Raw genomic sequence first — 13,136 nt, forward strand, 5'->3', positions numbered from 1 at the left:
ATGCTCTATGTGTCACCTCTGGTCCTGGAGGACTTAAGGTCTAAGGTAAGAAGAATCGCCAAGTGACACTTATTCAAGAATGGTTGGCAGTGACAACCTTTCAGTGCTGCCCCTGATGCCTTCACGCCATGGTGCCTTCCCGTAAGCACAAATAGGGCTCGCTGCTGCTAATCTCAGTCACAGTCTGCGTGTGCCGGCCCAGTATCTAGCCATGAGGAAGGGTGTTTTATGCAATGCACTACTGATATTGGATGGATTCAGATCAGTAATGGCTGCCAAAATCATACCTGGAGGGGGATGTCGATCCTTCTGTTCATATGAAGTGCCGACAGTGACACAAAATAGGATCCATTGAGGATCCCTCCGAGGTAGGAAAAAAGAGCTCCCCTGCTAATGCTGGTTGTCGGGACCAACTTCAGCTTGCCGCTTATTGGCTGAAAGTGGTGAATGACACTCTCGTTTCCTTTAAGGGACGAGTGTTACCTGTTCAAGCCAGTCTGAAACTAAGGGGGTGGGGGGAAATGTTAAGACCCTTGACGCTAGAAAAGAAAGCTCTTCTATAGAGCGCAAAAAGAGCTAGGGAAGCTCTTTTAAAAATGCCACGTGCGAAGAGGCACCAATAGCCCGGCAGGTATTGGTGCCTTAGTTTTATTTTCTGGGGAACGGAGCGTAAGAGGTAAAGAGCCTTTGTGGCCTGAGTCTCGACTTAGTTTTGTAGGTTCTTCCATAATAATAAATCGTAATAATTAACTTAAAATTAAAAATTAATGTTGAAAACAAATTTGTGAGAATTTCAAAAAAGTTAAGCGGTGATTAATAAATATTTTTAATTTGAGACATATCTTCATAAGCTATAGCTGTAATATCGAATTGCTCGTAAACTTTTCTTTGGTGTAGTCAAGAAGATTTAGGCTCATTTTTTCGTCACGTTTCCTGGCATGCAGACAGGGGATATTTTTCTTCCTTAGATTTCGAAGAATAACATTTTTGGTGTTTTTTCAGTAGAAAAAGTGAAGTACATAATTGCTCCCCCCCCTAAAATTAAAAAATTTAATTTGACACCCCCACCCCCTTTTAACATTCTTATGAATCTACGCTACTGGTTTTAAAACCATACGATTACTAATTAATCTCGATTTGGGTTTAAAAATCTCGAGCCAAAGACACTTTCTGGTAGCTGCTTGGATTTGCAGTCAATGGGTATCCCCAGCTCACAAATATTGCTCCCATAGGTACAAAATAAGGAGATCTTTCTTTTAATTGAAATCATTTTCACCTTCCCCAGAATGGAATTGATTGCAAGCGACATTTAAATCCACAAATTACTACAGAACTCAAAATTTTCCCCTTCTTTTCCGTTATTTCTTATTTCTTCAAAGTCAATCTTACAAAGTACTATTTCGAACTTTTCGACGTGTTATTTAGCGAATTTTAACGAACATTTTGGAGTTCAATTGTGTGCAAATACTGCACAAATTAAAATTTCGAGGTTCCATCCCCTCTGACCTCACTTAGAGCGAAATTGAGGTACTAAAAGATGTGATTTTTAAGCTCGGATGTCATTTTTGGTTTTGAATTAATAAGAAAGACCTTTCAATCCAGAAAATTTTTCATATATTGAAATTCGAAATTCTCCTTCTTTTTTTGAAAAAAAGGGTATTTAAGCACAGCCAATTTCGTCCAGCTTTGGATATCTTATTTTTCCAAAATATTTTTGAATTTTTTTCTGTAACATTTGAGAATGTTTCTGAACATTTTGTTCACTTGACCCAAGTCAAGTAAGTCAAGTGAACATTTTTGTGCCAAAAATATCTTTTTTGGTCCAATACCGATGATAAGCCTTTTTCTTTGTTGTTTTACTCAACTACAATAGTTTTCAAGCATTTCTAAGGTCTACAACAGGAAATGACTTTCAATTTTAGCTGCAGGTCAAAATAAACCAAAATGTAATCTCTCTCTCTTTCTTTTTTATGAGTTAATATTTTAAATGTATGTGTTGCAATATTTAACAGTTAAATGTTCAAATTTTTTAATGCTTAAAAGTTTCTTGCCTGATACAGGCCATGAAGCCTTTGTGGGGACCAGTGATTTGATTTATTGAATCATTTTTTTTAGCTTGAAATATATCGTTTCATGTTTGGGTTAAGCAAGATCTTCAGTTAGACACTTATATGGGAATTCAGGAATATATTCTTTGGATCAACTTCATACAATTTCTATTTCTAATATTTGTTATGATTATTTATACAATAGTTTACCTTCAAATTTCTCTGGTATTTTTTCAACTAATTCCCAATTTCATAATTATTAAACCACCCATCGTTCAGATTTTTCGTGTGAATTTTGTCCTGTCTTGAGCGGGTTTTAGCATCCGTCATGCTGGATCAAAAATTTGGGACTCAATTCAAGTATAAGTACAAGAATGTAGCAATAAGGGAGAGTTTCTAAAATTATTTTTATAAAAAATTAACGACGCAGTGATGAAAATAATTTTTTCTGAAATTATGAACCTACTATTTATTAAAAAAATTGCAAAACATAATCGCTAAGTTGAAATTTGTCAAAATTATTGGGTGCGAGGATTAAAGGTATGACAGATTTATATGTAAGTTATGACGGGTTTTCAAATATTTAAATAAATAACAAATGATTATGTGATTTGTGTTTAATATGTTGCAGGGAATTATTTTTTGTTTATTTTTTTTTGTATTTTTATGCTGATGCTATAGGCATCAGCATATTGTATTTACTTTGGCTTGATTTATTTTTATTTTGTCAGTGCTAAAGTATGCCACCAGGCATGTGCATTGGTTTTTCATATTTATTTATGTAATTGTTGCAAATAAAAAATTATCTATCTATCCATCTATCTAATAATATAATAATTGGTTATTAATAATTGATGTTTTAATCTTTTCCACATTGGCGCCACTTACCACACTTATAAGTATCCAATACTCTATGTATTTGGTCATCAATAAATTATGATTATTTTTACTAGTACAGATTCAGAAAAAAATCGTGAAGGGGGCAAACTCATCTGCAATAAAAAATAGAGGGACTATCAAAACTAATAAATGGTAGAGTTAAGGCAAAGTGAATAGAGGGCAATTTGTACTGCATTGATAACACAGTCTATTGCAGAAACAAAATAATCATAATAAAAGTGTTAATGCTTTAAACTGTTGGACAGGATAAAGGATAATCTGGGGCTATATTTAGTGTTAAGGGACAAAACAAATCCTGAAGAGGTAATTACCCTTCCCTGTCCCCTAGTAAGGGGTAGTAAACACCCCTAAATAAAAAAACCCTTAAATATGCCTGAAATCCTCCTTGTACAGTGAATGTGTAAATTTCTTAGTTAGTCTAGTTCTTTGACTTTATTCCAGAAAAAATCTAACTAAGAAGCGAAAAAAATAATCTAAAAAATATGCGGTAAAATGAAATACTGATCAATCGCTGAAGATGGTTACCCCACTTATTAAGTAGATATCACGTGAATATGTAACAGATTACACGGCAAGCAATACTAAAGGTAATACTTAAACGTCATACAAGACCTCTCTTTGCTGAACCACGAACAAAAAAAGTTAATTACAAAGTAAACAAGGTCTCAGTTTATATAACCTGGTATAATTCAAATGTTAGCACAAAATATTTCAATTACTAACAGGATCAGAAAAAAATTATAAGAACCGGCTGAAGTATAACGGTATTTTAAGAATTTATCAGGAATAAGTTGGGATAGAATTTCAGGCCTTCCACTGACTCGTCACGACAAACTTTCCCAATCCGCTCAGCAGATAGCAATCTTTCTCTAGCAAGTATCACAGAAATCCTTAGAATAATAGCAAAAGACTCAACGCTCTGAGGTCCTTCTTTTTCCAGCTATAAAAAGAATAAAAAAGAAACAGTATTACAAGGCCCTTTTGGAAATACACGTCCATAAAGAGGGGTTGAAGACATCCCTCTCCTTCAGGAAAATTAAAAAAAGATCTGGATATGCATAGCTAAAAACCTAAAGACCAAGAGTCTGGGCAACTTATATGAGTGGAAAGTAGCGCTAGTGTCTAGAAAATCACCAACACCATCTAGTGTTTGACGTTTCTTTGCATTTTTTCAACCTTCAAAATTATTTTCTCAGATACTATGATCTGATAATTATTACTACATTGTTTTTGTATCATTATTCAAATACCAAAAAACACCAAACGATAAATCACGATGGGATTTTTTTTTTTTTTTTTTTTTTTTTTTTTTTTTACACTAGCCCAGTTTCCAATCTTGGAAGTTGTAGATACTCTTTGGTAAAAAAAAACATATAAAATAAAAATAAAGCGATTTTAACATTTACAAAGTCCTTCTGGAAATGCCTGTCCACAAAGGACGTCTATTGATAAATATATAATGCATTTAACCTTTATAAGGTCCTTTTGAAATATCTGTCCAGAAAGTAGATGTACAAATTTACCCTCCCCCTCTCCCCAATCCCCTCTAGGAAAAGCCAAGAATAAAAGATCTGGATACTTAGACACAAACAAGTAACTAACAAAACGAAAAAAAAGAAGAAGAAAGAAGTTACCACTCATAAATTTTATATACAATTTAACATTTAATAAAGACCTTAAGGGAAATTCAGTTAACAAAGGGAGTCTGAAGATCTCTCCCCTTCTGTTCTAGATATAGAGTTAAACTTTTAAAATTATTCATTTATCCTGCCATGAAAAAATCTTATGACCAGCCGCAATCTTGGATATGTCTTGTCCCTGAATTTTAGGTTTTATTAAAAACTACCGTGAGAAAAAAATAGCAAGAACAACAAATCCCGACACGGTATTGGATCTTTGTACGGTTATACATATTGTAGCAATAATAAAACCAAAAATGACAATTAGCTAAAAAAGCGGAAGTTTAAATTCAGGAAATAGTGATTTGTACTCTGGAAGTGTTTCCCAGAGTGGTTTAGAACGAAAGTGTTATTTTTTTTCTTCTCTTTTCTTTGTGATTGAAAAAGTAAAATAATTTAGCGTATATTTTTGAGTGTTATGACAGCTATTTAATTTAAACAAATACAAATAATACAGTAATTATCTAAATCAGAAAATACAGAAAAAAATAGTATTAGTAAAATAGTATTAGTATAGTAAAATACTAAAATAGTATTTTGTTTAACTTTGTAAACTTGACGTCCGTATCTACAAATAGAATGGCGCGGAAAATTCCTTCTTCCCCATGCCTGGTTCAAAGTACTCCTTCAAAAATAAATAACAAATGAAAAATATTTTGTAAAAATATTATAAAAATAAATTAAAAATAATTAATAGTAAAAAATAATTGCCTAAAAAAGCAATTTTTCATGTTTCCTTCTTTTAGGAACAGTCGTCCGATATACCACCTTCCCCAGGTTCAGGACACCAGGGAAATGGCGAATCCAGGCACTTTTAAAGAAAATCAGCAAAATTCGCGTTTTTTATCTTTTTTTCTTCAAGAACATGCCGTACCTTCAACTTTAATAATTAATTAGCTTTAAAGCGAGAACAAGACAGGTTTAAATTATAGACAGTCCCCCCCCCCCTCTTAGAGGACAGACTTAGATTTTGTGACAAAATTGAAAGAACATACTCAACGTTTGAAAAGAACAAATAAAGAATAAAATGATGAAATTAAAATATTGGTAATACTAAGTATTATAAATTGAATAAAATAATATGAAAGAATAGCATATAGTCAGTGTGGCCTCGGAACGAATTTACGTAATAAAACTTCGTAATTTAACGTGTGAAAATAAGACTCCTGAATCATTGGAAGACTGCTGAATCAAAAGAAGATTTTGATCATATTTTGATCAGACTGCTTTTGATCAGTCGATTTTGATCAGACTACTTTTGATCAGAAGATTTTGATCAGACTGCTGAATCAAAAAAAGACTGCTGAATCAAAAGAAGATTTTGATCAGATTTTGATCAGACCGCTTTTGATCAGTCGATTTTGATCAGACTGCTTTTGATCAGAAGATTTTGATCAGACTGCTGAATCAAAAAAAGACTGCTGAATCAAAAGAAGACTGCTGAATCATTAAAACACTGGGAACAATAATATTTGACGGGAAAAAAACTTCAAGTGAAAAATCAGACGAAAAGAAAACATTTTAAAAGTAATTTATGAGAAAATAATTTAAAAGCAGAGATAAGCGGTTTTAGAAAGGAAAAATCCAGAAAGGGAAAAAACTGTTTGGTTTATTGATAGATAATCGCATTAACCATCAAAAAAGGATAAGTCTAAATTATAGACAGTCCCCTGAATAAAATTTTTTTTTATTCAGTCGTAAATATTTTGTCATTGCATAAACAATTAAAGAAATATGGTTAGGAAGCATAAATGGCCTTTCCCAGTGTTCCCCTAGATCCCCCTCACTATATTTTGAAAAATAGGTTTAATGGTGCGTACTTTAAACGAATGACAAATATACTCCATATTCCAAATTTTGAAGAATATATCTTAACCCCTCCCTAAATTTTCTTGAATTGACGCCAATGGGAGATTGGTGAGGAGAAATATTTTAGAATCAGCAGATTTTTCTACAGGAATGGGTTTAAAAGCGCAGACAGGTACATTTTCAAGTTCAACCTATCGGATTTTCTTGTCCGTGGATTTTTGAATTAAAATGGAATAGTTTTGGGCATCGAGTCATGGCTAATTGTAGAAAAAGCCAAGACAGATAGTTCAATTGAGAGAGAGGCAACTCTGGCATTAATCCCCTTTAGGATTATTAGGATTAGGATTGTGTAAAAAGGAAGTTAGTTCATTTGTTAATAGATATATCTATCTTTTATCCGTCCATGCGTCATTGCTACGGCAGTAGAACCAAGGTAGATAGTCATAGAGCTAAGACAGTGATAGAACCTATAGTTTTTGAAGTGTTAGATTAATTTGGCTTGGGTATACGGCAGAAGTATGCGGGTGCCTCTCTTATTGGACCAATACACGGTTTGTTATCTTTTAGCAAGTCCCGCCTGCATAGAGTGTCAGGCAGGTTGACCAAGAATTTAAAATTGACATAGGACCATTATATTGCCTGGAATGAGAGGTAAAGGGACACTTACCTATGTTCTTAGGTAGGTTGAACCAAGAATTTAGAATTGACATATGACCGGTTATTTGCTTAGAATGAGAGGCAAACAAGCGGCTAAAGTCAAAATGGGGATCAAAAAGGGGGTACGTCAAAAAGTCATTCTGGAATGATTGTCAGGTAAGGCAATTGTTTCAATTTATGTACTTAGACATTTACTTGACTAATAAAACATTTAATTTAATGTTAGTTGAACAACAATATTGACTGAAATTGCAAGGGTAAACGGCTAGTCGTAGTTTCATCTTCCAAACTACCAGTTTCCAAATCTTTTGACTTAAGGGCATAAGCTCCTGTTTGACACTCTGATACCCTGTTTGATAGTTTGATACTCCTGTTGATACTTTGGGTTATGAATTAAGGAAACACCTGCTTCTACAAAAAAATTCCTTCCTTGGGTTTTACCAAGCAGCTTGACTTACATAAAATTTAAGAAGCTGCCAGCAGTTTTTATCTCTCTCCCCCCTATAATCCACCCCTGACAAAAAGTGCGTATAAACTGTTTAGCAATTTTCTTAAGAAAGGAACAGATGCAGCGCTTACGAATACAAACCAATGAAATCAAGCACTGAAATTCACTTTTTAACGCGGCAATTTCTTCAAAGAATTTCTCACATCGTCGCTGGTACGTCAAAAGAACGTATCTGACGTTTTCAAACTTTTGAAATAACTGCGAAAACCCTTTGCTGAGCTCCTTCAGAAGGAAGATCGGTGGGGCAATCTATGTTCAATCCCACTTCGATCCTCCTGATCTATATTACCCTGCCGATCCTCTCCTTAAGGAGAGCTAAGCAAGTAATATAGCAATGTAATATAGCAGAGTAATATAGCCTTTAAGGAGAGTTTAGCAGTGGTTTTTCGAAAAATACTAACCCTCCCTTTGAGAACAGCTTAGCAAACAGTTTTTCGAAAATTGCCGATCCTTACTATAGAACAAATTAGCAAAGGATTTTCGCAAACTGCTTATTATATAGCAAAGTATTAATATAACAAAGTAATATAGCCTTTAAGGAGAATTTAGTAGTAGTTTTTCAAAAACTACTGACCCTCCCTTTGAAAAACAGCTTAGCAAACGGTTTTTCGTCAGCTGCCGATCCTTCCTATAGAACAGATTAGCAAACGGTTTTCGCAAATTCCTTCCTCCCTTTCAGGATGGATTAGCAAATGTTCTTTTTTTGTAAAATGCTGATGCTCCCTTTGAGAACAGCTTAGCAAACCGTTTTTCGCAAACTTTTGATCCTCCCTTTTGAACAGCTTAGCAAATGTTTTTTCGCAATTACTTTGGAAGTGTCAAAATATCAGATATAGCCTTTAGGTTGTATCTGATATTTAAATCTATATTTAAATATCAAAGATATCAGAAAGACCATCCTTTCTATAGAAACCATATATGTCCCAAGGGCATAACTTTGAACCCTTGCTCTGAAGGCTGTAGGGGATTATCATCATCAAAGACATAATTTCATAACCTTTGAATTACGTTGGACAAAATGTCTATCTAAAAATTTTGATTGTATATATTTGAAGAAATTATGGGCGGGGTTCTGATTGCCCTTTAATCACTATAGACTATTAAAAAGGGTACTAGCCCTTTCAATTTCCGATCAAAAGAACCCTTATCTGCGATACTTTTTTCTATATAAAGTGCTCGGGTCTGATATCTTTCTGATATCTTTGATATCTTGATATCTTAATCTGATATCTTTCTATATAAAGTGCTTAGGCGTAATAGCTGCGATACGTAGTTTTTCCAAAGACTTTCGAGAGGACAGGCAATCCTCCATGAAAACAGTTTTGGAATCCTCCATGAAAACAGTATAATTGTGCTATACTTACAGTAGTCAGAGTTTCATTATCCAAACTGCCAGTTTCTAAATCTTTTGACTGAAGTGCATAAACGCCTGTTGGAAAAAGGTACAGTTGGAGTTTTCTATCGGGTCCAAGCGTCTTGCAGGCTTTCAACAAATCTTCTGGGGAAACAAGAACTAGCCCTCTAGCCCGGTTTATTCGACAATAGGCCTCAGCCAAAGAGAGAAGTCCACCAGCTTCCTGTAAATCATTAAATTTCACTATTTTTACTCACGCAACAATGAACAAACTAAAAAAGGTATTTACAACATAAATAAATCGACCATCTTAGTTGCTCTTCTTGGGCGTCAGTAAATTATAGTATGCTATGAAATCAGAATATTAGATTTCCTCAAGTAGAAAATTACCTAACAATATATATCTTAAAAAGTTCGGTAAAATCAGGATTTCAATTTTTAATGAAAAAAGATCTTCATAGTCAGTTATGCAGATTTAGTAGTAGTGGACGCCAAATTTAAAGAGAAACACATTGGCAAAAAATCAGCTAAAAAAATAGCTAAAAACAAATCAGATCATTTATTGAAAACAGGATATACTTTCATTAGGAATCACCCAGACATAGTATCTTTAAGTAAAAAAAAAAAAAAGGTCACTCGCAACTATAAATTTCAGTCAAAATTAAGAAAGATACAATAATAATTAAAATTAATCAACTATAAGAATAACTTTTAAAAGTCACGAACTATTGAAAACAAGAACAAAACTCGGCACAAAGTTTCGCAAATAGCAATGTGACTTAGACTTAGAAATAACCGGTGTTAATTTTAGAACTAAGCCCCCCTAAGATCCCTGAGAGGTTAGCCTCTAAGAGGGACAAAGGAAGGTGAGATGAAGTTCTTGTTGATGGGACGCTTTAAGATAAAAGAGGAAAGCAACGGGAAACTCCTGGGATCAGGATGGCACTACTTGCCCTTTTGACTATCTTTTTTACACTGTTAGAAAGGAGATTAGAACTTCTAATGTTGCGATTCAATAACTTGCTTGGGGGATTTCAGATACCCCCACATAGTGTTTAGTACATTCACATTGTAATTTAAACTTAAAACTCTTAGATATTCTGGAAAGGCCACTTTGACAACCTTGATACCCATTATGTCTTTAGATTTAGTTGAATATTCCCCAAAAAGTTCAACTAAATACTCTTAGTCGTTCCTAGGGATACTATCCCTAGGCGTACCTAGGGATACTATCGGCCTAACCATTGGCTTGCCTAATCATCAATTTCTCACTATTTGATCTGTCCAACTGAAGACCGTCCATTGTTGCTCTAAACGCTGATCTAATGGCTTATATTGGAGTTGATAATCTAAGACACAGAGAAATTAAATTTCAATTTATGTATATCAGTAACACGACAATGTCACCTGTGCGGACGATGTGTTGCGATTAAGTTCCGGATGGGGGAGGAGCATTGAGCCAAACTTCATGCACAGTTTATCACCAAGGACATAAAGGGGATCAAATTTAAACGCTTTACGATAATAAGAGTAAAGCAACGGGAAAATTCTATAGATGGTTTGCAGTGATCTCTTGTGAACCCGTTCAATTTCTTTTAGAGAGAAATGACAAACAGGACATGAATATTCTGAAAGTGGGCAGATAAAAAGACAGAAAATTAAGTTTAGTTTATTCTTTGGAGTCCGAAATTTCTTTAGGGTTTTCAGCATTTAGATAGCACCGATTTTCTTTTTTTTTACAATCAATCTTCTATTTTCATGCCAAGTAAGGTCGGAAGAAATCGGTACCCCAAGTAGAGCAGTGCGGTTCTTGAAGATGTTTGGGCCTAGGGGGTGGTTTAAATTCAGGGTGGCTTTTCGTAGGAAATGGAAATCCCATTACTGCATTTCTTTTTTTTTATTGCCATATTCAGTTTTGCTGCATACTACTTCAGCTAGCGAAAGATCATCTACATATTTCCATCTTAAGTCTAGACCGACCATTATTTCATTAGTCATTACGAGGAAGCATAAAGGACTGATCACTGTTCCTTGCGGGATACCGCAGAAAACCAATAAAGAAAAGGAAAATTTATCTCACACAAGAGGAATCATCAGTTTTTTTTGGAATAGGAGTGATGAATCCAATCTTCCGCATTTTTGGAAGATATCCGGTTTTGGTGATATTATTGTACCTAATATGAAGAGGGAGCGATAACTCTTTACTAAATTTTCTTTATCAAGATTTAAATTTTGCTGTGAATTTTCGGATGGTGTTTCATAGGTATATTCAAACACCACACTGCCTTTCCAGGACATAGAAATAACAGCTGAAATAGGGATAAATCCTTTTATTGACAGTGAAAAACAACGATAAAAAACTCTGGATATTTCAGTGACATAGACAAAAGCCAGTAAAGGGGCGGGGGGTTAGGGGTCTTGAACCTCCCCCGAAATGTTTGTCCGACTCGTAAAAACGTAACAAAAATTAATATAAACAATGGTGTTTCATTGAAAAATGAAGGTGGCTTTTCAGGAGGTAGTGGCGGATGACTGTACAGTAGAAGCTAAATGAGAGTTTATGTCGTTCGCTCTCTTCTCTCATGATTTCTCCATGAAATAACTAGATGCGGGCGTCTTACAGTTAGGTATTTCACTTTACAGAAGAAATTCGAGGGCTTGGATTCGAGGAGATTATCTACTTTCTTTTTATAATAGTCTCCCTGTCACTAATTAATTTTACATTTAATTTTGTTTGCTTTTGTTTATCTTTTGCTGTTTCTTTTTCTTCCCTTTTTCAATTAAGTCTATTTTACGTTGTAGCATTTGTTTAATTTCTTAATTCACATATTTTTAGTCAGGTGCAAAAAAAATTAACTGGACCTGAGGAAGATTTCAAAAGATTAAGATATACAATTGTTTATAAAATAAGATGTTCACGTATGCAGTATGGTTCTAAAATAATACGCAAAATATATAAAATCCAACCCAAGAAAGTTCCATGATACAGTTCAGAACATTATCAAAAAAAAGTAACCAATTTTAAAGTGAGAAAGGATAATGGTAAACCTCTGCTACCCAGTGAAATTGTTGATTTTTTTCCATCAATTTGTAAAATTCATCCCCGACTAACGATCTTATCACCTAATGACTCAGTTTCAAATTTTCCTACCCTCCTACCCTAGAGATTAGTTCAGTTGCTAAAAAGTTGAAGACACTTTCTCGTAAATCTAGTTACCCTGGTGAGATACCAATTAAACTGATTATTAAGTTAGTTAATCTTGCATTTACTGCGGCAATTTTTAACTGCGTCAGTTTGCGGCATCTACTGCAGCAGTTTTATGTTTTATTTTATTTTTAACCCGAGTTTTCCCTAGTGTTTTTAAACAAGGGTGTGTTGCCCCAATCTCCAAGTGTAAGACTCCTAAGGATATTACTGAAATGAGGCCGATTTAAAAAACACCGGCTCCTTCAAAAGTGTTTGAAAGTTTTATTTTTTATTTGAGGACATAAAATATAATATATATTCCCAACAATCTGGATTTAGACTAGGGCAAAGTACTGTTCATTATTTGGTTGAATTGTTTTAGAAAAAAATGGGGCTTATGTTGATGCATTATTTGCCGACATAGTTAAGGCTTTTGATAGTCTTGACCATGACGTAGTAGTCAAAGAAGCTAAGATTATGAGTGCCCATGCATTCCTTGCACACATGCTTGCTAGCTTTCTTTTTAAAAGATCTCAGTATTTTCAACTCTCTAATCATAAGCCATCTGGATTTTAGATATTTTTGCGGTTCGCCACAAGGGACTAAATTAGACCCACTTTCTTTTCTTATTGTTTTTAACCATATTTTAGCAACAATTCGTCATTGTTAATTTGCTAATGATTTAACTGTCTTATCACTGCGACTAAGCCCTTCGACTACCGAACAGTCTGACTTGACGAGAATTTTTAATGATCTAAAAGCTAAATTAGGAACTAAATTAGGCTAATTAGGTAATTAGGTAAACCTGACGTTTAGTCAGTTTTACCCTTACTTTTTCCTTGACCGTGGTTACATGAATTTTTCCTTCCTAAAAACCAACAGTCATTCTCTTCTTTTAATTCCCTACTGCCGACAAAGCAAACTGTTAAAATACTTGGAGTACTTTCAGACGAAGATTTAAGATAGAACTCGCACGGTGACTATCTGAATAAAA

At 34.2% G+C, this 13,136-nt stretch overlaps 1 protein-coding gene across 1 annotated transcript in view; it reads right to left on the reverse strand.

Annotated features, from left to right (window-relative positions):
* Positions 1-3,613: 3,613 nt before the first annotated feature.
* Positions 3,614-13,136, reverse strand: part of LOC136028567 (vacuolar protein-sorting-associated protein 36-like) — a 45,347-nt gene continuing 35,824 nt past the window's right edge. Inside the window, 2 exon segments of the mRNA XM_065706414.1 lie at positions 3,614-3,888; positions 8,966-9,178. Of these exon segments, the coding sequence (XP_065562486.1) occupies positions 3,718-3,888; positions 8,966-9,178 (384 nt within the window). The 3' untranslated portion in view covers positions 3,614-3,717.

The sequence above is a fragment of the Artemia franciscana genome, chromosome 6 (genome assembly GCF_032884065.1).
Source record: "Artemia franciscana chromosome 6, ASM3288406v1, whole genome shotgun sequence".
NCBI classification, from domain to species: Eukaryota; Metazoa; Arthropoda; class Branchiopoda; order Anostraca; family Artemiidae; genus Artemia; species Artemia franciscana.